The sequence below is a fragment of the Phyllostomus hastatus genome, unplaced genomic scaffold, assembly GCF_019186645.2.
Source record: "Phyllostomus hastatus isolate PE091 unplaced genomic scaffold, TTU_PhHast_1.1 phas_contig_30, whole genome shotgun sequence".
Lineage (NCBI taxonomy): Eukaryota > Metazoa > Chordata > Mammalia > Chiroptera > Phyllostomidae > Phyllostomus > Phyllostomus hastatus.
The window spans coordinates 9180192-9204326 of NW_025333841.1; the positions used below are offsets into that span (position 1 = coordinate 9180192).

Genomic DNA, 24135 nt, shown 5'->3' on the forward strand with positions numbered 1-24135 from the left:
AGAGGTCAAAATCCAAACTGTGAAGACAGCCTCCCTGGTTCAAATCCCAGTTCTTCCAGTTAGTAACTGGTTGTGTGAGTTTTGGCAAATTACCTAATCCCTCTGTGGCTCACTGTCTTAATCTATTAAATGGGAATAATAATGGGATATTTTCCATAGAGATTTTGTGAGGATTAAATAAGTATGTAAAGCACTTAGAACAGTTTCTAGCACATGTAAGTGCTGTATAAGTAAGTTCTTGTTGGGATTGTGACTTCCATAAAGGGAAGGATAAAATCAGACAGGTCACTAGTATAGATCAGCAAATAGCCTATACACAAGCAGGTGCTCACTAAATATTTGCAGACTGATTCCTCATCATGAAGGTTAGAAGTTGAATTTCTAGATCAACATAGGCAAAAAAAGAGATGTACACCCAAACTTCAGTGAGGCAATCTTAATTCCTTGTCTATGATTATAACAGAATTTGACCCCAAATAATTTGTCTAATGGAGCCAGAATTAGAACTAAAGATACACAGTCTTAAAACAGAGGCACCGAGGACAATGGCAGCATACTTACCCCAACCAACTAGGCAAAATTTAAGGATATAATTGGGAGTGTATATGTTGAAGACTTTAACTAGAGCAAAATACATGTGGACCGCCTCCAGGCCCATCCATGTCAAAGAAACAAGCAGGAAGTAATGAAGCACCACTGCTGCTGTAATACAAAGTCCCTCTGTCTGAAATGATGACCAAGAATTGACCAGAAATACCAGGTTTAGCATCAGTAGTGCGGTACACAAATTGATCAGGATTTTGGAAGGATGATCTTTTCGAAGTTTGCTAAAAGAAAAGGGATATGTTTAGTTAAGTGGGGTCTCTGTTTTTAATCAAGACTTGCTACATCCTATCTGCATAATAAGTGACAGAATGAAAACTGCCTATTAAAACTAAATTACTCTTATCACCTTACATGTACTGAATTTTAGAGTCCCCCGCCTTCTTTCTAAGTTGAGTCAAAGTATCCTAAGTATAATGACTTTTATTAACAGGATTAATAATAGCTTCTATCAACTAAGCAGTCTCCTTTTCTTCTTTTACTTTTTGGGAAAGAAAAAGGGAAGGAATATACTTGATATACAATTCTATTATCACTCCTTCTTCAGACTCAAGGCTGTATCTACATATGACCAAATAGCAAGGTGACTATGTAAACCATTTCAAGTAGTTACTTCAATATTTCCAAAGATCCAGACATTTGGCATCATGGAAATATGACCTTAAATTTCACTACATGATTACAATTGTACTTTGTGAAAAGTGACCCTGTATTTTAGAAAAATACACATTTTCCTTTCATTCTTTTTCAATTTCTTTTAAATATTTATTGATTTAAATTTTACAGTTTTCATCTGGTGTTTGTGGGAGTTTTTTAATTGTGACAAATAGTGAAATACATAAATTTCAGGAACATCTATAAATGACATATGGACAAAACCAAAGGAGGGTAGGATCAAGGGTGGGAAGTGGGGATGGCTGTCGGGGGGGGGGATGCTGGGGGGGGGGAATGTAGACAACTGTACTTGAACAACAATTTTAAAAAGTTTAAAAATAATAAAAAATTATAAAACAAGTGAGCATTACTCTAACCTAATTCTAAGGAAAATAATTTCTTGGGGTATAGCTTCATTTTCATTAATTTTTATGGGCCTTTTATATATGAATGTTTTGGAGACAGGAAGTGGAGTCTGGAAAAAATATGTCTCCAACAGTCCAAGGATTCTTTATTATAATATTTTCTTGGAATTTCCTATAGCTTGGGCCCTTTTTATTTATTGTTAATATTTTACTTGTATCATACCAATGTGATTACCATTTGACATGATGGAAATTTGAGGGCTGTTCTCTTTTTCAAGATATCAGAATGCTTTTATATATAACACTTTAGCATGTATAGTTTTAAAAACTGACACTAGTCTAATGTTAACTTTTAGGGCATTTCAGTAATAATAAATGTATTCATTCAACCCACACCAACAACAAAGAACTCAATGAATCTTGACATGTGAATATACCTAAGGAACCTCCACCCAGATCAGGAAGTAAAATATTTTAAACATCTCAGAAATCTCCTACATTCCTTCTCCCATTAAATACCCTCCATTAAAGGTAAGCAATATTGTAACTTCTGTCCCCATAGATTTAGTTTTGCCTGTACTTGGAACTTCATGTAAATGGAACCATCTTATCTTACTTGCTTCCTTTGCTCAACTCTGTCTATGAGAATTAGATATTATGGTGCATTGTGTAGAAGTAGCTCATTCTTTTTTTTTAATCCTCACCCAAGGATATGTCATTATTGATTTTATAGAAAGAGGAAGAGAGAGAAAGAGAGAGAAACATCAATGTGAGAAGAGAAATATTGATTGATTGCCTCCCATATGCACCCTGACCAGGGATCAAACCTGCAACCTAAGTATGTGCCCTGACCAGGAATAGAACGAGCAACTTTTAGGTGTATAAGACAATGCTCCAACAAACTGAGCCACCTGGCCAGGGCCCTTTTTTTTTACTGCTATGAAGCATTTTATTTTATAAATATACCAGAATTTATTAATCTGTCACTTGTTAATATATATTGGGTTTTTCCATTTTTGGCCACTATGAATGAAGCTGCTGTGAATATTCTCATATATATCTTTTGGTGGACACATATAATCATTTCTCTCTAATAGTGATATTTCTGGGTCAATGGCTAGATGATATTTATCTTTAGTAGGTATTGCCAAAGAATTTTCCAAATTGCCTATGCCATTCCTGCATTCCCACCAGCAATGTATGAGTCCTAACTGCCCCACACCCTTATTGATACTTGCTATTTTCAACTTTTAAAGTTTCAGCTATTCTGGTGAATGTATAGAACTATAATTGTGGTTTTAATCAGCATTACCCTGATAAGTAATAATGTTGATAACCTTGCCATATGTTTATTAGCCATTTGGGTAAAGATTAAAGTTTGGCATGGATATCTTCTTGTGTGAGGTACCTGTTCAAGTCATTTGTGCATTTTTAAATTGTATTGCATGTCTTTTGCTTTTTGATACATGAGTTTCTATATATTCTGCATATAAGTCTTTTGTAAAATATATGCCTTAAGAATATCTTCTCCCAATCTATGATTTAACTTTGCACTATTGCAATGATGTCTTTTGGTGAAAGACATTTTTAATGAAGGGGAAGGGGCAAGCAGAGGAGCACAGATGGAGGACTCATGGGCATGGACAACAAGGGCAATTGACTATGGGAGTAGGGTGGTGATAGGGTGGCAGTAAACAATGGGGAAAAGAGCAGAACAACTGTAACTGAGCAACAATAAATTTTCTAAATTTTTTTTTATTTTAATGAAGTCCAATTTATCAACTTTTTCTTTTATGATTAGTGTTTTTGTATCTTATTAGAGAAATATTTTTATGTCTTGACCTTCTTGCTTAAAAAAACTCCATTATAATGTTTTATTTTAGAAGAACCTTGGTTGTTTCCTTTTTTAACCTGTCCACTTCATAATTAGTGGATCTGACCTCTTCCTTTTGTGATGAATCAGAGCCTTTTATGAAATTTACAAGGTTAAAGTAACAACAATGTCCATCAAACCAAATTAAATTTACTTAGAGCAAGATTTTATTAACTTACTGAAAAGCTATATATGTCATCATCACAATTCCTAGGAAAATGGAGGAGATTCCACATCCAGTGTATGTTATAAGCATTAATATCCGTTCATTCACTGTATCCACTGCAGACCTGGATAAATCCTAGGGAAAGCAATGTGTTGTATTTTATACATTTTCCAGAGCAAGTTTATGGTAAAACATTTCTAGTGCTCAATAACAGGCAGTTCTTAGGGTATGCAGCATTATTTAAACTAAAGTATGTAGGTGGGTATATGACAAGACTGCATATTGTTTGTTGAATATGCCTAGTGCAACTTACAGTGTACAGGGCATAAAGAGCCTTCAACAGCACTGAAAGAACATTTAGTCCTTGGTTTTACTATCATTAACATGTTCTACACTTAAAATATAACGAAACTAATAGATGTGAATTGGGGATGCAAAGTGAATCATTATCTGAACTGATTATCCGAAAATACTACACAGATCATCAAAATACAAATGTTTCTTTTGCTTAGACCTTAAATAACTTTCATAAAATTAAGAGATGAAATGGACCTCAGAGATCACATAATCCAGTGATTTCTTAACCTGAGGACAATAAAAGACCTGAAATGGCATAGAAAATAATGTGAGTATGTGTGTACATTGTCCTGAAAAGAAGATTCACAGCTTTTGTCAGATGGTTTTAGAGATTCATGACTCATAAAAGGTTAAGAGGCAGTAGTCTGGCAGTTCTTAACTGGAAGTAATTTTTGTCCCTCTTCTAGGGACATTTGGCAATGTCTGCAGACATTTTTGTTTGTCACCATAGGGGAGGATATTATGGGCATCTAGTAGGTGGAAGCCAGGGATACTGCTAAACACCCTACAATGCACTGAAAAATGCCCTCAAACAAACAATGACTTGCTCAAGAATATCAATAATGGCAAAGTTAAGAAATCCTCGTCTACTCCAATCTTTCACATTTCAGAAGACAGATCTAAGGCCCAAACAAGTGAAACAACATGACCAAGATCACATAAGTACTTAGTGACAGAGCTGGAATATGAACCCTGGTCTTTTGACATCTATGGTAATGTTCCAACCAATTTGGAAGGAGCTAAACAAAATTCTGACAGTTCAAAAAGTATCAGTAGAGTACCTCTTATTTGCTGAGTAAATATGGTAAAAATAAAGAAATATAAAACAGACCCTCAACCCTCAATGAGCTTACCATTAGTAGAATAAGCAACTTATTCATGACACATTCAAATAACAGTATATAACATATAATAAAGTAATTGAAGAGAACTAAGAAAATGCTCATTGGTGAGCAGAGAAGAACATATTTGAGAGCCATTTTGAAGGAAAATTCAGCAAGTCTTGATGTTAAGGAGGACGATAGGGAATGAAGGAGATAGAAGAGTTAACAATGACTCTGAAACTCTAAGCCTTGGTATGTGAATTGCCCTTGTTGGTTAACTACTGCAAGTACTTTTATAAAAAAAATACATCTTTCCTTCACTACAACTTTACAATACTCATTAAAATTAAAAATTTTAATTACTATACTATATACTCCAGCAGTTATACTTCCATCAATTTATCCTACATAAATATTTACAGCAATGATAGATAAATGAATAAAACTGGTTATTATACCATTGTTTATAATGGAGAAAACAGTAACAACTAAAATGCTTACCCATAGAGGACTGGTTAAATTCATTGTGTTAAATATACACAATGGAATAATATGAAGACATTTAAAAATGGAAAGAGATGGATACATATTCTCCTGAAAGGTGTCCAATATATATTGTTAGGTGAAAAGCAAGTGGTAAAAACAGTATAAATTACTTGATCTCATTTTTATAAAACACATATATTTTAATATACATGTAGGAAAAGATTCTGAAATGATATACATAAATGTATTAAAGGTGATGATCTCCTGCAGCGGTTGTAGGAACCTTTTCTGTGATGTTTAAATTTTGAGGAGCAGGCATTAGTTTTATAAAGAGAAAAATAAATATTTACTTTCATCTGCTCTAGTCTAGGTGAACACAGGTGAGCTTTTTTTCCTTGCATGACACTTTTCTATAATTTAGTTCACAAATATATTCCTCACCTGTAATCTAATAAAAGTCAAATTTCTCTCAAGGAATGATTAAGATACAACTCACCATTAAGACTCCAAAATGGGTGAGGTGATCACAATGACAGATTGTGTAATTCACATTTATTTCCTTTACTTTACAGCCTGATGAATTCCATCCACCTTGGCCATCTGCAGGAGACAAAAGGAAATTCCAAAGCCATTTCTTGTTTTCTCAGAAATATTTAACTTTTCATTATATGCACCTTCTGAATGTGTCTTATAATTAGTATTGTTTGTTAAGTCAGCAAGATAGAAGTATAATTGAACAATGGAATTAAATTAAGTCTAGTAAGTCTAGTAAATTAAGTCTAAATTGATTTCAGGGGACTTCATAAGTGTCATAACTTCTTGGCTTTCATTTTTCCTGTTCTTGTAAAGATTATGACAGACTCTAATCATGCACAACAGTCCTGCCATCATGCTGGAGTGATGGAGTAAGGACTGTACTTTTTAAAGTAGCACAAACAGGAAACAGGTAGATCTTAAACTCTTTGAAGGACATGAGTTATGGAATATAAGCTGACACTTGGGCCTACTCAGTGAGACTAGAATAAACATCTGAAACTACCAGTTCAACCCAGAATTCAAATGATATCAAGTGCTTTACATTCAAGCCAGATCATGGTCTGAAGTTCCTTAGGGCCAATATAGCCTCTGGTGTACTTAACACCTGCCTAGTTTCTCCCTCCTGAGCATATTCAGGGTTCTAGCAACTACCTTCAAAACTCCATAACCTGTAGATCTTGGGTAGTAGACCAGATTTAGAGTAAAACCTCCAGGGTAGCACCAGACCAAAGAGGTTATTCTAGGGCAGGCAGCCCAGGATGATTAACATTTTTCCATCCAGGATAATTCCATAGATGCCAGAGGTTCTGGATTCATGTACAGAGGGGTGGGGGCAAAGGGTGGAGCCCAGGAACTGGCATTAATGAACACGTAGATCAAATTATTGATGCTGTTGGGGACACAGCTCATCATTTTTCAGGATTCTTATCCTGGGAGACTTGGAGGGCACAGGAAAGGATAATGCTATTTCTGTTGTAGGAAAAGAGTAGTATTCCCACATCCCAAGGACTTCAGTAGGAAGAGACTTTCTCTTTTCTCTCAGAATTCCAAGAATACTGAAAAAGGACAAGCTCCAGGAAGAGTTATCCACAGGTAGAAGGACTGGTCACATGGCCATTCCTGGCATTCCAGGGGAAATTGATTCTGTGTGGAAGTTTTCTGAGATTTGGCAATATCCCTGAAGATTTCAATGGAGGTGGCAAGTTTAGGATGGACCCATTCAACATCTTATTCCTATCCTCTTCTCTTACTGTCCCCAAACACTCATACCTAGCCAATTGGGAAGGGCCCTTAGAAATCAAGCAGGAAGTCTTATCCCCTCAATGAAAAGATAAAAAGATTGGAGCCCCAAGAGAGTAAATGGACTGCCCAAGGACATACAATCAGGCCAGAAGAGATGAGGAAAATAAGAGAAGGAACTAGTAGTAGATGTTGTAAATCTCCTACAGAAGACATGGGAAAACACAGACAGTCAGGTGTTCATTCTTCAACTTTCTTCAAACAGCTTGAGGTTATTCTGCACTGGATCCTCTAGCCTTCTTTCTTCTAACTTTGCCTACCCCTGTGTTGTGTGATTTTCTGATCTCCTAAATAAGTCTCTTATCAAAAAGAAAGTATTTTTAAAACCCCAATACCCTAATAGTTTATAAAACTCATTTGTATCTTGGTCAATAAGAGTTCTCTGTCAGGTCTGATAAGACAGTAGCTTCCGTGTGACTCCCTCCTTTCAGTTGCCAAACAGGAAAATGGTCAGAGGCAAAGTCTCATTGAAAGCCAAAGACAAAGTTTGCTAAGAAAAATACTTACTGTTATTACCAAAGTCCCAAAAGACACAGTGAACTTGATCATAATTCTAGAAAAAAAGAAAAATCAGAGGTAAACACCTTTCCTTGTGATAGTTACCACACAATGACAACTACACACAAGTGGCTTTTCTCAAAGTTTTTTTGAACACTAGGCACACACCTACACGTGGACCATTTGTGAGTTGGTTTTAAGAGTAACCCCAGGTAACCTGGGATTTACAAGCAAGAAAACAGCATGCTATATTGCATGGTGATCTAATGTGTGTCCTTTAAAATATTTGGTAACAAAGGAATTTTTCACACCCTCCTGGTGTGAGGCCCAGGAGGAGCATGTGGATGGTCGGTGCAGATCTGATGAGTGGTAAGTGTTGCTTGTGAAACTTTTTAATTTGGAGCTCACAGGTGAATTGAAGCCTTATTGATACAAGGTTGAACTGCTTCCTTATTAGGCCAATGAATACTCCTGAGAACTCACCAGGCCCTGTGATCTCCAGGACAAGTGACAATGAGAAATTGTTTATTGGGGTATGTTGGAGAGCTGTGTCCCCAGTAGAATTGAGATCTTACCCACCTAACATGTTTCATTTAGATCTGCTTTTTAAAAATTCCCTCTCCCATTCTTTCTTCTACAATTAAGAGCTGTAAAAAATATGCTGTACCATTTCATCTTTTGGATTGGGAGTAAAGAGAGCTATTAAGACTTCACACTGGACATACATTAACATCAAAGAATGTAATAGTAGTTTATTCTTACACTATGGCTAAATTTGATCTTTTAGTAATACCTTATTTGTTGCCATATGACTATGGTTTTAAACCTTCAGTGATAATTAACACATATTTTAATGCTCTTCATGGAAATTCAGAGCATAAAATGTTCAATTATTTTGAATTGTTGTTTGCCTCACTCAAAAATAAATGGAACTAAATACCATTTAGTGTGGTGGGACAACCAAAAATCCACCTGCCTCTAGTCACTCCTCTGCCAACCTGTCACAGTGCTAGAAGCACACCATTAGTTATCCTGTTAGGCTAAGGCATTATATCTAGAAGTTCCAGTTACAACACACCTCAGCTGCTTGGAATGGAATAATCTTCATTAAGTCTTACATCACATCTGTTAACTAGACAATTATTTTTAATGGGAAAGTCACTGAGGGGTTCTGAGGCCTTTTAATTCTGAGGTGAAAATAGATATGTTACCTGGTTTCCTTCAATATGCTGTAGAGTAATAACTACTGGGTCAGCCAAGTTTTGAATGGTTGTATCTGAAATGCTGGCACTCACAACATATGTGGTTAATGCTTTAGTGACATTTTTCATCTACGAGATGAAACATAAGGAAGAGGATTTCAGGTCCTAAATTTTTAAATATTTTGCATGTTAATAATCAGTGATATGGAAAATAAAATCACAAGAAAGAATTTTTAAGAGGTTATTTAGCTCATCTCCTGTCTTCACATAAGATCTCAATTATACCAAGCTAGAACAATTTATTAATCCACACACGCATCTACATCCAAATATCTATCTAACATGCATTGGTTTTGTGCCTGCTACTTAGTACTGCACTTGCAACCGAACAAAACTATTTCCTACTTTGATAACTCACTGGATCCTGACCTGTTGCAACTTATCCCACTTCTAACCCTCAACCATCCTTACTTTTAGGGACTCCCTCTTTATAAGGAAAATAAATCCATCATGACTTAGTTTTAAGCTACTTCCTGTTCCATCTGCACTGGAGATGGAAGCAGGTTGATCAACATCTAGCTTGGAACAAGTCTTTGAGGAAATTTATCCCCTCACGAGGAGGCCATAAACTCTGAGGTCAGAGCAAAGGCATTATGTGTCCTGTTGTCTCCCACATGGTCTAGCTCATAGTATGTATTTTATTTTGTACCCACAATGAGTCGGTTACTTTGTTAGGTGCCTTCCTTATGCACTATCTTCAGTGCTCACTGGAAAAATATAGCTGTTTCCAGTTAAACTGGGGCTTGTGGAGGCTCAAGAACTTGAACAAAATTCACACAGCTAGTGAGATGCTTAACAAAGGTTGGTTCAAAGGAAATAAACTAGAATGTAGCCCTTGAGATGTGAAGCTTGATAATTAACAGGGCTAATGTCAAGGTTTCAGGAGGCAAGGCAGCTGAAGACTGCCTCTTCTGGGCACAAATGAAGAGATGAAATGTAGGGCAGGAGTAAGACAGGAGGGAGAGGAAGCAAATCCTCTGAGGATTTGTCAAGAAAGCTTAGAGGAGGTGAACCCAGATGATGTCCCTTGAGGAGCCTCCTGGGCCACTTCTAGAAGATGCCAGAACTTCATATTTCTGAGTCATGCAGCCACTGAGAACTGAGTCCTTGTGAACTCACCCTACGTCTCCAAAAAGAAGCTACCCATTTCCTGTTTCTGACCAATTCTGTTCATCTAAAGCCAGCCTAATGTTTCAGGGCTCCCTTCACAAAGGAATTTCTCAAGGTAGCCTGATGTAGAGGTGGATATGATTGAAAAGGCCTTCACTGACAGTCAAAAGATCAAGTGTGAGTACAAGCCACCCTGTTCTTTCAAAGTCCTTTCCCCTTTATGGGACATTGTGACACAAAGGAAGGTGAACCAGACGATATCTAACAACCCTCCCAATTTAGTTCAAGACATACAGTTTTCTATAGTTGAAAGGCCAAAGGAGAAGAAACACAATGACCCAGGACTTAATTAACCTGCTCTCTGGCTTTATTTCCCTTACATATGAAATAGTTGCTGTGCAAGGAAAGGAACTAACTCATTTCTAAGTCTTTCATCCTATGAGCTCTACATTCAAGTTTTACCTATTTCCCTTCTGCACCTTTACAGAAGCCATTTTCTCTGCCTGAAACACTTCTCCTCTTTTTCCTCACTGTCATTCATCTTCTACGTCCGCTCAACCTGAGGTCTCAGCTGACACCTGTCTTACACTAGGCCTTCCCTGATCTCCCAGACAAGGGTAGGTGCCATCCTCTATGCTCCCAGAGTCCCTGTGCCATACTGTACTTTGCCTAGTGGTTTGTCCCTGCACCTGAAAACTGCCACTAGTGGAGGAGTAGAGGAGGAGATACATGTTCTCCAAGAGTAGTGTCTTAAATTTTTTTCGGTAATATGTTGTAGTGACAGTTAAGATTTTGATCAGAATATGTTAAAAGATGCAGTGAGAAAGCAAGTCTGTAAGAGTCAGGACTCAAGGAAATGGTAGTTAAAAGGTGGCACCTCTTGTAAGTACTCACTCCCCAGCAACCAGTGGTACAGGTCCCACTCTTGGGTCACCCCTTTCATTGTTAGAACCTTCAGGTCTCTCTTCTCCCCCATTATACTGTAAGTACCATGAAGGTAGGCATCATATCTCTCTTGGTCACCATTGTATCCCCAGCATCCAGCACCATGCAAGACACATAGTAGGAATTCAATAAATATTTGCTATCTGATAAATAACTGCATGAACAAATGAATAAATTCTGTCACTTTCAGCAGGTCCCTTTCCCTATCTGGGTCTCAGTTTCCTCATTGGTAAAATGAGTAGATGAGACATTATGAGATATAAGCGCCTTTCCTGCTCTGATTTTGATGACAGAATAGGTCTAATCCTTCATCTGGCACTATGATGTCTGTAGGCCAATTTTGGCAAAGATATTTAATCCCTTTAAATGGAAGGTGTTACTGAATTAAAATTACTTATTAGGTGTGAAATCTGTGAAAAACAAGTTTATCTTTTATTCTATGACACAAGCACAACCCTCTAAATAAAGAGAAAATTACCAAAATAATGGCATTTCAGATGATACAGAGAAATTACAAGCCTACCAAAATGGTCAGAGAGCTATGAATCACATTCTTAATTTTTATTAACTTTTTTTCATCAACTGGCTTCTTCTGTCTTCAACTTAATTTTTTCTATTAAAAAGTCTAATAAATATATATGTACTGAAAACATGTTGAGTACCTACCCCTGTGCTGGGTACCATGAAAATAAAACATGTCTGAGCCATGATGTATGACATAGCCTACTTTGAAAACTAGGCGGAAGTATAAAATAAGAAAAAAGTAGGGGGTGTGGAGGAGAGCAGGGACTCACAAACTTCAGGGAGGCATCTGGAATGTTATTTGAGATAAGCCCACAGGAATAAATAGAATTAGATATATAGGGAGGACTGGCTAGAGAATTCCCGTAAAAGAGAACATCCTACACACACAGCTGGAGACGATGTAGTATATTTGAGTTGGTATGTGGTATGGGTATGTTTAAGTTGGCCCAGAACAACTTTCCCCCAAATCCCAAAATAGCTCTGTAAATATTTGACCATTAGAAATTCATTCCTTTTGATAGCCCCATTAGAAAATGCAAACACACATGGGCAAGTTAATGCACTGACCTATTAAATATTTATACTGTGGAGTCAGATAGCCTGGGTTTGAATCCTAGCTTTGCTACTTCCTAGCTATGTGACCTTGGGCAAAATCACTTAACCTCTTTGTCTTAGTTTGTTCAGGCTGCTATAACAAAATATTACAGACTAAGTAGCTTATAAGCAACAGAAATCTATTTTTCATATCTATTCTAGTTATCTATTCTAGAGACTGGAATTCTAAGATCAGAGGGACCATATGGTCGGGTTCTGGTGAAAATCCACTTTTTTATTCATAGATGGCACCTTCTGGCTGTGTCCTCTGGAAGAGGCAATAGAGCTCTCTAAGGCCTCTTTTATAAGGACACTAATCCCATTCACGAGGGCTTCATTGTCATGACCTAATCACCTTCCAAACACCTCCTTTCTAATACCATTACCTTGGAGGGTTAGGATTTTAACTCAAGAATTTGGTGGGGGGGGGGCACAAATATTCAGACCACAGCATTCTTTGAGTCTCAGTTTCTTGTGAGAAGTACATGAGATAATGAGTGTAAATATTAACAATTAATAGGCATCATCATCAACAACTTCATGCAAACTCTGATTGCTTTCTTCCTAACAACTACATGAGAAAGAGCAGGCTAAAGGAATGAAACGTTTGATAGGCAGAGCACCAACAAAGGAAAATAATAATAGCAATCCAAAATCTTACATGGTGCTTATTATGTACCAGGCAATATTCTAGGTACTTTATATATACTTATTCTTTTTTAAAATTTTTATGTATTTATTTTTAGAGAGAAGGGAAAGGAGGGAGAAAGTAAGGAATAGAAACATGATGTAAGAGAGAAATTGATCAATTGCCTCTCCCACACATGCCCTGACCAGGGACCAAACCCACAACTCAGGCATGTGCCCCACCCCGGGAATAGAACTGATGACCTTTCAGTTTATGGGATGATGCCCAGCCAACTGAGCCATACCAGCCTTGGCTATATATTAACTCCTTTGATACTTCAACAGCCCAGTGTGGTACTTACTATTATCTTGTTTTACATAGGAAGAATCTAAGGCACATAGAGGTTGAGTAACTTGTCCAAGGTCACACAGGTGGATTACAGCATAACCACCTTTATATGTAGCCAGTTTGGCAGGCACGTGGACCAATGGAACAGAACAGAGAGCCCAAAAATAAACCCAAGTCTCTACAGTCAATTAATATTTGACAAACGGGGCAGCAACATAAAATGGAGTAAAAATAGCCTCTTCAACAAATGGTGTTGGGAGAACTGGACAGCTACATGCAAAAAAAAAATGAAACTTGAACACCAACTTACACCATACACAAAAATAAACTCAAGGTGGATAAAAGATTTAAATATAAGCTGTGACACCATTAAAGTCCTAGAGGAGAACATAGACAGGGAAATCTCAGATATTTCATGCAGAAACATTTTTACTGACATGTCCCCTAGAGCAAAGGACATAAAGGAAAGAATAAACAAATGGGATCTCATTAAAATAAAAAGCTTCTGCACGGCTAAAGAAAACAGTATTAAAATAAAAAGAGAACCAACTGTATGGGAAAACATATTTGCCAATGATACCTCAGACAAGGGTTTAATCTCCAAAATATATAAAGAACTTACATGACTCGACTCTAAGAAGACAAGCAACCCTATTAAAAAATGGGCAAAGGACTTGAACAGACACTTTGCCAAGGAGGACACACAGAGGATCAAGAGACACATGAAAAAATGCTCAATATCGCTAGCTATCAGAGAGATGCAAATTAAAACCACAATGAGATACCACTTCACACCAGTCAGAATGGCCATCATAAACAAAGCAACAAACAACAAATGTTGGAGAGGTTGTGGAGAAAAGGGGACCCTAGAGCACTGTTGGTGGAATTGCAGACTGGTACAACCACCATGGAAAACAGTATGGAACTTTCTCAGAAAACTAAAAATGGATCCACCTTTTGACCCAGCAATTCCACTGCTATGATTATATCCTAAAAACCCTGAAACACCAATCCAAAAGAACCTATGCACCCCAATGTTCATAGAAGCACAATTTACAATAGCCAAGTGTTGGAAGCAACCTAGGTGCCCATCAGTAAATGAATGGATCAAAAAACTATGGTCCATTTACACAATGGAATTCTATGCAGCAAAAAGAAAGAAGGAGCTCCTACCCTTTGGAACAACATGGATGGAGCTGGAAAGCATTATGCTAAGTGAAATAAGCCAGGTGGGGAAAGACAAATACCATATGATCTCACCTTTAACAGGAACCTAAGCAACAAAACAAACAAACAAGCAAAATATAAGCAAAGACACTGAAATAAAGAACAGGCTGACAGTAACTAGAGGGGAGAAGGGAGGGAATCTCAGGGGAATTTCAGGGGAGAATGGGAAGGGTTTACAGAAACAAATATAAAGGACACATGGGCAAAAACTAGGAGCGGGTGGAAGTGGGAGGGAGGTGGGGAGGGATGGGTGGGTGGGCTGGGATGGGATGGGAGTAAATGACAAAAAAAACTGTACTTGAACAATGATTAAAATAAAAATAAATAAACAATAAAAAAATGCACCCAGTTTGGCCCCACAGTCCATCCTGTTAACCACCACATTATACTGCCTCTCTGTTTTAGTAATGGGTTAGGGCTGGAGCCCTCTGAGAAGGTGCTGTGGAGGTGGTGAGAAGGAGCAACAAATTCCTGCAAGCAACTGTCCTTCTGGACACTACTCAGCTTCAAATAAATTAGCCTGGGAGAGTGGGCATGTTGGCTTTCAGGAAGCCAAGGAGATTTGGGAGGTAAGCACTGACAAGCTGAAGCAGCATTTCATCAGAACTTGCTGTTCTTTTCTTGCTTTCAAACATCATGAGGCTTCTGTTTGGTAACCAGATAATCCTTAAGGTCCCTTCCAAAGCTGAAAAGCTGTGAAAATTTAAAAAACTGGGGAATATCATGAAAGTAGATGTTGATTCATGTAGAGGGCCAGGGGTTGTGACAGGAGACTTGTAGAATAAATCAGAAAGCATATTCTAAAATAAACAGAATGCCATGAAAATAGCAACAGTTAATAATTACTATGAGTCACTATATGTCAGTACATGATAGTTATCAAAGGCAAGAACTTACCTGAAAGAGTGAAGTTTGGCCAAAGAAATTAAACAAGATGGTCTGTATGTTATTAAGAGGCATTCTTTCCCTCAGTGATTTGGGCAAATATATGGAAGCCAAAACCCTCCTCAGAGGGATTTCACTTAAGTAAATCTGCCAAGAAAAGCCAAGAAATAAAAACTAGAGTCATCACCCATGAGCTTAAAGTCCTCTCCACCTCCCACTCCAGCCCAACCTCAGCCTTAGAGTATCACCTGGAGGGCTAAAGGATGAGAACTAGCTCCATAAGCAATGCTATATATTTTACACAGAGACACACACACATGCACACATGCACATTCAGATCACAGGCTAAGACATGACCCAATACACATAGATATAAACACATACACACTATCCCTTCTTTTGTAAACATATCCTTCAGTTTCTTTCCCTTTGATCTGCTTCCACCTAGGTATTTATAGAAGTGGAAAGAGGAATGACAAATTAGGTGATTTGTCATGATTCTCAGGAATAAAGGCCAGCCTTCTTCCATATAGTTCTGAAAGAGGAAAAAAAAAAAACAGAACAACCAAAAACCAATACAATGGCATTAGGCTCTTGCTCCATAGTTTATTCAGCAACACTTTCATTAAAAACTGGGACAGAGCACTGGTTGGTGTGGCTCAGTGGATTAAGTGCTGGCCTGCAAACCAAAGGGTTGCTGGTTTGATACCCAGCCAGGGTACATGCCTGGGTTGTAGGCCAGATCCCCAGTAGGAAGTGTGTGAGAGGCAACCACACATTGATGTTTCTCTCCCTCTCTTTTTCCCTCCTTCCCCCTCTCTAAAAGTAAATAAATAAAATCCTTTAAAAAGCTGGGGCAGGATGGGAGGTGTTAGGCCTTAGGAATTCTTTTAGAGGCTCACTATCAGAAGAATTTTCTAATTTGACTGGTAAAAATGTTTGATAAGTACTGGAACATTTTTGACAGTGAAAGGGGTTTTACCAATAATTACACTAGGACCACAGTTGTAAACCTGGAATCTCCTAGACAAAGCAAAGTATATGGACATCCTTATGTGTAGTCTCTCATTCAATCCCTCTGTCAGCTCCAAAAAGTATGCTGTATTATGCTATCAGGAAATGGGGGCTCAGAGAGGTTAAGTGGTTTGCTTGTGGTCACATAGCTGGGATATAGTTGTACAAAGATGTGTGATTTTGTCCCACATTTTCTCCATTATCTATGCTGCCTCTAAAGGAACTGTTATCTAGCTGGGTGCATCATGGAGAAAAGAAAGTTTATGACATATCCAACAATGACTTGTGACCCCAATAGCCATATAGTTCTTCTGGCACAAATGAACTCTACTATGGCAGTCAAGTACCATAGAGGGGTTATAATTTAGCTTCAACATGTAAGCACTTTGGTACCAAGAATGTGATGGGGGTTCGTTGGCTCATTTCTTAATCAAGATCTATAATAAAATATCCTGTATGTAACCAAAGAGCAATGGGAAGTCAACATCTGCTTCCAGTATGGCTGAATAGTTCCTGATAGACTTGACCCTCTTGTATATAACAACTATACCAAGTGACCATGACTTGAAGGCACTGGAAAATAAACAAAAGCAGGCAGATTCTGGAGAATAATAGACACTTGGGAAAAGATAACATGACAAGGTGGATTAACTGTTTTTATTGCTTTTAGACTGCTGGCAGGCTGAAACTAATACTGTTAAGGATGCTCAAAATTTTGATAGAAATTCTGCAGTCTCTCTTGCATGAAGAACCCAAAAACAAAGGTCTAGACAACCACAGTCACTGGAAGGTCAAAGGTAAATCCTATAGTAAAGAGACCTAGAAAAGGAAGAGTCAACATTCTGAGTATGAAGTCTGCCTGACCTCTGAACCACATATGAATACGACAAACTTCAAGTAAGAATAACTAAGATTTGAGATGCTCCCCAAGAGATGAAATCTACAGTTTGATTCCAATCAAATTAATTGATATGACAAAAATCAATAGTTTTCAGAGGAATATAGTAGAATACAGAGTTTCCACAACAGAACACTCACAATATGCAGGACATAATCTCATATTACTCAATATGTGAAGAAAAAACAAATGTGATTCATTTTCGATGATAAACAATCAATGTAAATCAACTTTGAGATGACTCAGATATTAGAAATAACAGATACAAAAGGGGGTAGGATTGAGGGGGGGAGCTAGGGGTGGGTGGGGAACAGGAAAGTGATGCAGGGGAAATGGAGACAACTGGACTTCAACAACAAAAAAAATTTAAAAAATAAGACATGCAAAAAATAAATAGACAATAATTTTAAAGCAGCTAATATAACTATGTTCAAGTATTTAAAATAAAATGTACTTGCAATTAATACAAAAAGGGGAAGTAACAGCAGAGGAACACAAGCAGAAAAACAAAAATGTGTGAATTCTAGAACTGGAAATAAAAGCAGCAAGAAGAAAGGAGGGAGTTACCTACAAAGGAGCTCCCATAAGGCTATCAGCTGATCTCTCAAAAGAAATCTTGCAGGCAAGAAGGGGCTGGAAAGAAGTATTCAAAGGCATGAAAGGCAAGGACTTACATCCAAGATTACTCTGTCCAGCAAAGTTATCATTTAGAATGGAAGGGCAGATAAAGTGTTTCCCAGATAAGGTAAAGTTAAAGGAGTTCATCATCAACAAGCCCTTTTACATGAAATGTTCAAGGGACTTACCTAAGAAAAAGAACATCAAAACTATGAACAGTAAAATGACAATAAACTCACAAATCAACAACTGACCCTAAAAAATAAAAACAAAAACTAAGCAAACAACTAAAACGGACAAAGTCACAGAAATGGGAATCATATGGAGGGGTGTCAGTGGAGGGAGGGGAAGAAGGGGGAGAAAAGGTAAAGGGAATAAGAAGCAAAAATGGAAGGTACAAAATAGACAGGGAGAGGTTAAGAATAGTAAGTGCAATAGAGAAGCCAAAGAACTTATATGTATGACCCATGGACATGAACAAAGTTGGGGGGATGCTGGAGGGTAGAGGCAGTGGTGCACGGAGGAGTGTGATAAAAGGGAGAAAAAATTAGGACAATTGTAATAGCATAATCAATAAAATATACTTAAAATTTTTTAAATTGCACTGGAAGGGTTCAGTAGTAACATGAAGATGACGGAGGTCAAGGAACCTGAAGATAATTCAATAGAAATTATGCTATCAGAATAATAGATAGTAAAATGATTAAAACATGAACAGAATCTCAGGGACCTTTTGGGTAGCATCAAAAAATATGTTTTTAACATTTTTTATTGTCGTTCAAGTACAGTTGTCTCCATTTCCCTACCACTACTTTCCCCCACCCCACGTACACCCACCTCCCACTCTCAATCCTACCCCCTTGGGCTCTGTCCATGTGCCCTTTATATATATATTCTTTCATGACCCTTTATCTTCTTTCTTACATACATGTAATTTGAGTCCCAAGAGGAAAAGAGAGAAAGAATGGTAAAGAAATTCAAACATTTACACAAGTATTTAATTTTTTAAAGGTGCCAAAGCAAGCCAATGGGAAAGAAAAGTCTTCAATAAGTGGTACTGGAATAACTAGATACCTATAATGAACAAAATGAACTCCAAACCATATACTACACCATACACTGAATTTAATTCAATTAATTAGAATTGTAGTCTTAACCATAAAAGCTAAAACCATAGATCTTTTAAAGGAAGGTATAGGAGAATATCTTCATGAACTGCTGGTAGGCAAAGATTTCTTTTTTTAAAACAGCCAAAATGATTCTTTAAATTTTTTTACTGTTATTCAAATACGGTTATCTCCATTTTTCCCAAAAATCTCCCCCCAACCCCAGCAATCCCCACCTCCTTCCCCTGATCCCACCCTACCTTGGTTTTGTCCATGTATCCTTTATAGTTGTTCCTGAAAACCCTTCCTCCCTTCCCCCATTATCCCCTCCCACCTCCCCTCTGGTTATTGTCAGATTGTTCTTAATTTCAATGTCTCTGGTTCTATTTTGCTTGCTTGTTTGTTTAGTTGATTACCTTCCACTTAAAGGTGATTTATTGGACAAGTGATATGTATTGTTATTCATAAAGAAAAATGATAAATTATATATCACATCAAAATTAAAACTTTTGCTCATCAAAAGACATCATTGTGGAAATAGAGAAGCCAAAGATAAAATATTTTCAAAACATATATCTGGACTTTTATCCAAAGTATATAAAAAATGCTTACAACTCAATAATAAGAAGATAAACAACCCAATTTAAAAATGGGCAAATGATTTTAAGAGATACCTCACCAAAGAAGATATACAAATGGCTAATACCAACATGAAAAATCACTGCACATCATTGACCACTTTAGAAAACAATATCTTGTGTTCTTACAAATTTAAACATACATCGTATGAGCCAGCAATTCCATTTTTAGGATGTATTCAACATATATGAAAATGTATGTCTGAACAAAGACTTTTGCATGAATGTTCAAGGCAGCATTACTCTTAATAGCCAAAAATGGAAACAATCCAAATGTCCATCAACAGGAGAAGAGACAAAGAATCTCTAGTATATCCATACAATGGAATATTATCCAGCAATAGAAAGAATAAATAACAGAAACAAAAGAATGAATCTCAACAACAACAAAAAACAGTATGTTACATGAAAGAAGCCTTATACATGACAGTACATATTAATTGTAATAATTATGTAGAGCGCCATATGGGCTCTTGAACTATCCTGGGGAACACTTTGCAAAGTGTATGATTGTCTAGCCACTATGCTATATAACTAAAACCAATACAAAATAATACTGAATATGAACTGTAATTTAAAAATAAAAATTTTAAAGAGTGGAAATATCCCCTCAAAACAGTACATATTACATGATTCCACTTATATAAAGTTCTAGAACAGGCAAAACTATAGTGGAAAAATATCAGAATAGTGGCTGCCAATGGAGATATTAGTTTCATGGATTGACTGGGAAGAAGCATGAGGGGACTTTTAGGAGTTATAGTAATGTTCCATAACATGATGGAGTATAAGTTACACAGATACACACATTTGTCAAAATTCAGAGAGTGTATACTTAGAATTTGTGCATTTCCCCATATGTAAATTTTATAATTTTTTAACGATAAGTTTAAAAAATGCTGTTCTCTCAAATTGTTTGGAACGGGTGTTGACAGACTATGGCACAACAAAGGCTGAGGTAATGTGGTGTGGTGGAAAGGGCCCAGACTATAATCTAGCCAGACATAAATTTGAATCTCAGCTCATCCATTAGACTGTGAATCCTTGGGCAAGTTACTTAACTTCTCTGTTTCCTTATCTGTACAAAGGAGACAGATGGGAACAATATATAATAAGCACTCCATAAATGGTACCAAATAATAAAATGACATTTGAGATGACTTCAGGTCATGGAACCAAAGGAGGTATCATTGCACATCTCATGGACACTATTCCAACCAAGGTGTTAGCCTACTGAACATTATATATGAACCTTCCCTGGGACATTTGTATTTTCATAAGGTACCCTAAAGATTAAAATCTTAAAAAAAATACCCCTTCTCCCTCCCAAGGAGTAAATTAATGAAGAGTTGGAATAATGCTTGGCTGATTGGCTCTCAGCTACACTCACCTCAGGATCTGTACCTTTTTCATAGGAGCGAATGCTGAAGACCATGCCTTCAAATGTGTGGTCCATCTGCAGGACAGCCAAAGCCAGGCTGGCCACTGTCAGATTTGCTGTCCTCCCAAAAAACTCCATCTTGTGACCAGCTTGCTTGATTATCTGCAGAATTCTGCAAGGAACCACAGGTAGAGAAGAGCATCACTTCCTTTTAAATGCAAAAATCCATCCTCCTTGCAAGATTTCTTCAATGTGAGACTTTTGAGTTCTAATCACTATATTTTTTTGTTTAGGGGTTATTAGATAAGAGCACTGGCTTCTTAGCTCCTCTAATTTCTATGTGGGCAAGTAAAGTAACTTCATTGAGCTTCCATTTTTCTCACTTGCAATGTCATAGGTAATACTAGAACTCTTCTTAAAAGATTGTTTAAAGGTTAAATAAAACTATTGTATGGAGCTCTAGCTGGTGTGGCTCAGTGGACTGAGTGCTGGCCTACAAATCAAGGGTCACCAGTTCAATTCCCAGTCATGGCACATTCCCAGGTTGCAGGTCAGGTCCATAGTGGGGGTGCATGAGAAGCAACAACACACTGATGTTTCTCTCCCGCTCCTTCTCTTTCCCTTGCCCTCTCTCTAAAAGTAAATAAATATATTTGAGGAAAAAATCTATTGTATATAAAGTCAGATCCTACAGGTCCTGATGGACCAAGAAACTTGGACTTTATTCTACATGCAACAGAAAGACACTAAGTAGTTTTAAAAGCAAAAGAATGATATATGATATGTACATTAAAAGATCATTCTGGCTGGTATGTAGAAAATAAACCATAGGGAGGCAAAAGCAGAAGAGTGAGAACAGTTTGCAGGTTACTATAGAAAGTCAGCTGAGAGAAATGGACCTAGGACTAGGGTAGGGGTGTAAAGACAGAGAGAAGTAGATGATTCTAGGAATATTTAAGGAATTTAAAAATCATGTAATAAGGGTTTTCAGGAACATCTATAGTGAACACATGTACAAAACGGAGGGAGGGTGGGATCAGGGGTGGCAGGTGGGGATGGCTGGTGGGGGGAGTTGTGAGGGGAAAATGGAGACAATTGTACTTGAACAACAATAAAAAAGATTTTGTAATACAAAAATGAAAATCATGTAATAGATTCAACACAATCCCTATTAAAACACCAATGACATATTTCACAGGTTTAGAACAAATATTTCAAAAATTTATATGGAGTCAAAAATGACCCCCGAATAGACTCAGCAATCTTGAGAAAGAAGAACAAAGTGGAAGGATCACAATACTTGATATCAAACTATACTACAAGGCTACTGTAATCAAAATGGCCTGGTACTGGCATAAGAACAGACACATAGATCAATGGAACAGAACAGAGAGCCCAGAAATATGCCCAAGTCTCTACAGTCAATTAATATTTGATGAAGGGGGGGAAAGCATAAAATGGAGTAAAAATAGCCTCTTCAAAAAATGGCATTGGGAGATCTGGACGGCTACATGCAAAAAAATGAAACTCGACTACCAAGTTATACCATAAACCAGAATAAATTCAAGATAAAAGACATATATATATATATATTTATATATTTATATTATATATATATTATATATATATATAAGTCCTGATACCATAAAAGTCCTGTAGGAGAACATAGGCAGGAAAATCTCAGATATTCCATACAGCAATATTTTCACAGATATGTCCCCTAGAGCAAGGGACATAAAGGAAAGAATGAACAAATGGACTTCATCAAACTAAAGAGCTTCTGCATAGCTAAAACATCAGCAAAATAAAAAGGGAACCAACCACATGGGAAAATATATTTGTCAATGACACCTCGGACAAGGGTTTGAGCTCTAAAATATATAAAGAACTCACACAATTCAATGTCAGGAAGACAAACAACCCAATTAAAAAATGGGCAAAGGACTTCAACAGACACTTCTCCAGGGAGGACATACAGAGGGCCCAGAGACATATGAATTGATGCTCAGCATTGCTAGCCATCAGAGAGATGCAAATTAAAACCACAACGTGATACCACTTCACACTAATTAGAATGGCTATCATAAATAAATCAACAAACAAGTGCTGGTGAGATTGTGGAGAAAATGGGACCCTAGTGCACTGTTGGTGGGAATGCAGACTGGTGCAGCCACTGTGGAAAACAGTATGGAATTTCTTAAAAAAAAATGGAACTGCCTTTTGACTCAGCAATTCCACTGCTGAGATTATACCCTGAGAATGCAGAAACACCAATTCAAAAGGACCTATGCATCCCAATGTTCGTAGCAACACAATGTACAATGACCAAGTGTTGAAAACAACCTAAGTGCCCATGAGTAAATGAGTGGATCAAAAAACTATGGTATATTACACAATGGAATACTATGCAGCAGAAAGAAAGAAGAGCTCTTTCCCTTTGGGACAGCATGGATGGATCTAGAGAGCATTATGCTAAGTGAAATAAGCCAAGCGGTGAAAGAGGAATACCATATGATCTCACCTATAAGTGGAACCTAATTAACAAAACAAACAAGCAAGCAAAATATAACCAGAGACACTGAAATAAAAAAGAAACTGACAGGGGCGGGGGGGGGGGTGGGTGGGAGGGGATAATGGGAAAAAAAGGGGGAAGTGTTGCCAGGAACATGTATAAAGGACACATGGACAAAACAAAAGGAGGGTAGGTTTGAGGGTGGGAGGTGGGGATGGCTGGGGTGAAGGACAGTTGTGGGAAGAAAATGGAGACAACTGTACTTGAACAACAATAAGAAATATATACAGTTAAATTTAAAAAATAGATAAAATGTTAACAGGTTATCTGGGTGATCTAATTAAAATATAAATAAATAAAAATAAAATTGGTGATTACTGTGTGTGGAAAACAGCAAATATTTTAAATTTCACAAAATAATTTATTTTTCTAAAGTATTAGTACTTACTCATTGGTTACTTCATGCAGATCAGATACTGAATTGTCTTTTTTTTCCAAAACAGCATCGATTATTTGTAACATAATCTGGGTTAGGTTCATACTTATCTCATCACATTGTGAAATATCAGATAATTTAGAAACAATAATCTTTGTTTCTTCTTCATCAAGAGAGGGAGATTCATTTATCAAATTTAAAATGTGCTTGGCAACATCATCTGCATTTTCTAGACAAACAAAATAGAAATGTAAAACCTGCATTACTTAGTTTTGGGCCATGCTAGTCTGCTTCCTTCCCTTTAAAAAGTAAAGGCTGTGAAATGGAAATACACACAAAATAAAGT

At 37.1% G+C, this 24135-nt stretch overlaps 1 protein-coding gene across 1 annotated transcript in view; it reads right to left on the bottom strand.

The window, feature by feature from the left end:
• Window positions 1-24135, bottom strand: part of ADGRG4 (adhesion G protein-coupled receptor G4) — a 100566-nt gene that overhangs the window by 20134 nt on the left and 56297 nt on the right. Inside the window, 8 exon segments of the mRNA XM_045839369.1 lie at window positions 562-827; window positions 3675-3796; window positions 5825-5928; window positions 7672-7717; window positions 8874-8993; window positions 15199-15333; window positions 20851-21013; window positions 23802-24018. Of these exon segments, the coding sequence (XP_045695325.1) occupies window positions 562-827; window positions 3675-3796; window positions 5825-5928; window positions 7672-7717; window positions 8874-8993; window positions 15199-15333; window positions 20851-21013; window positions 23802-24018 (1173 nt within the window).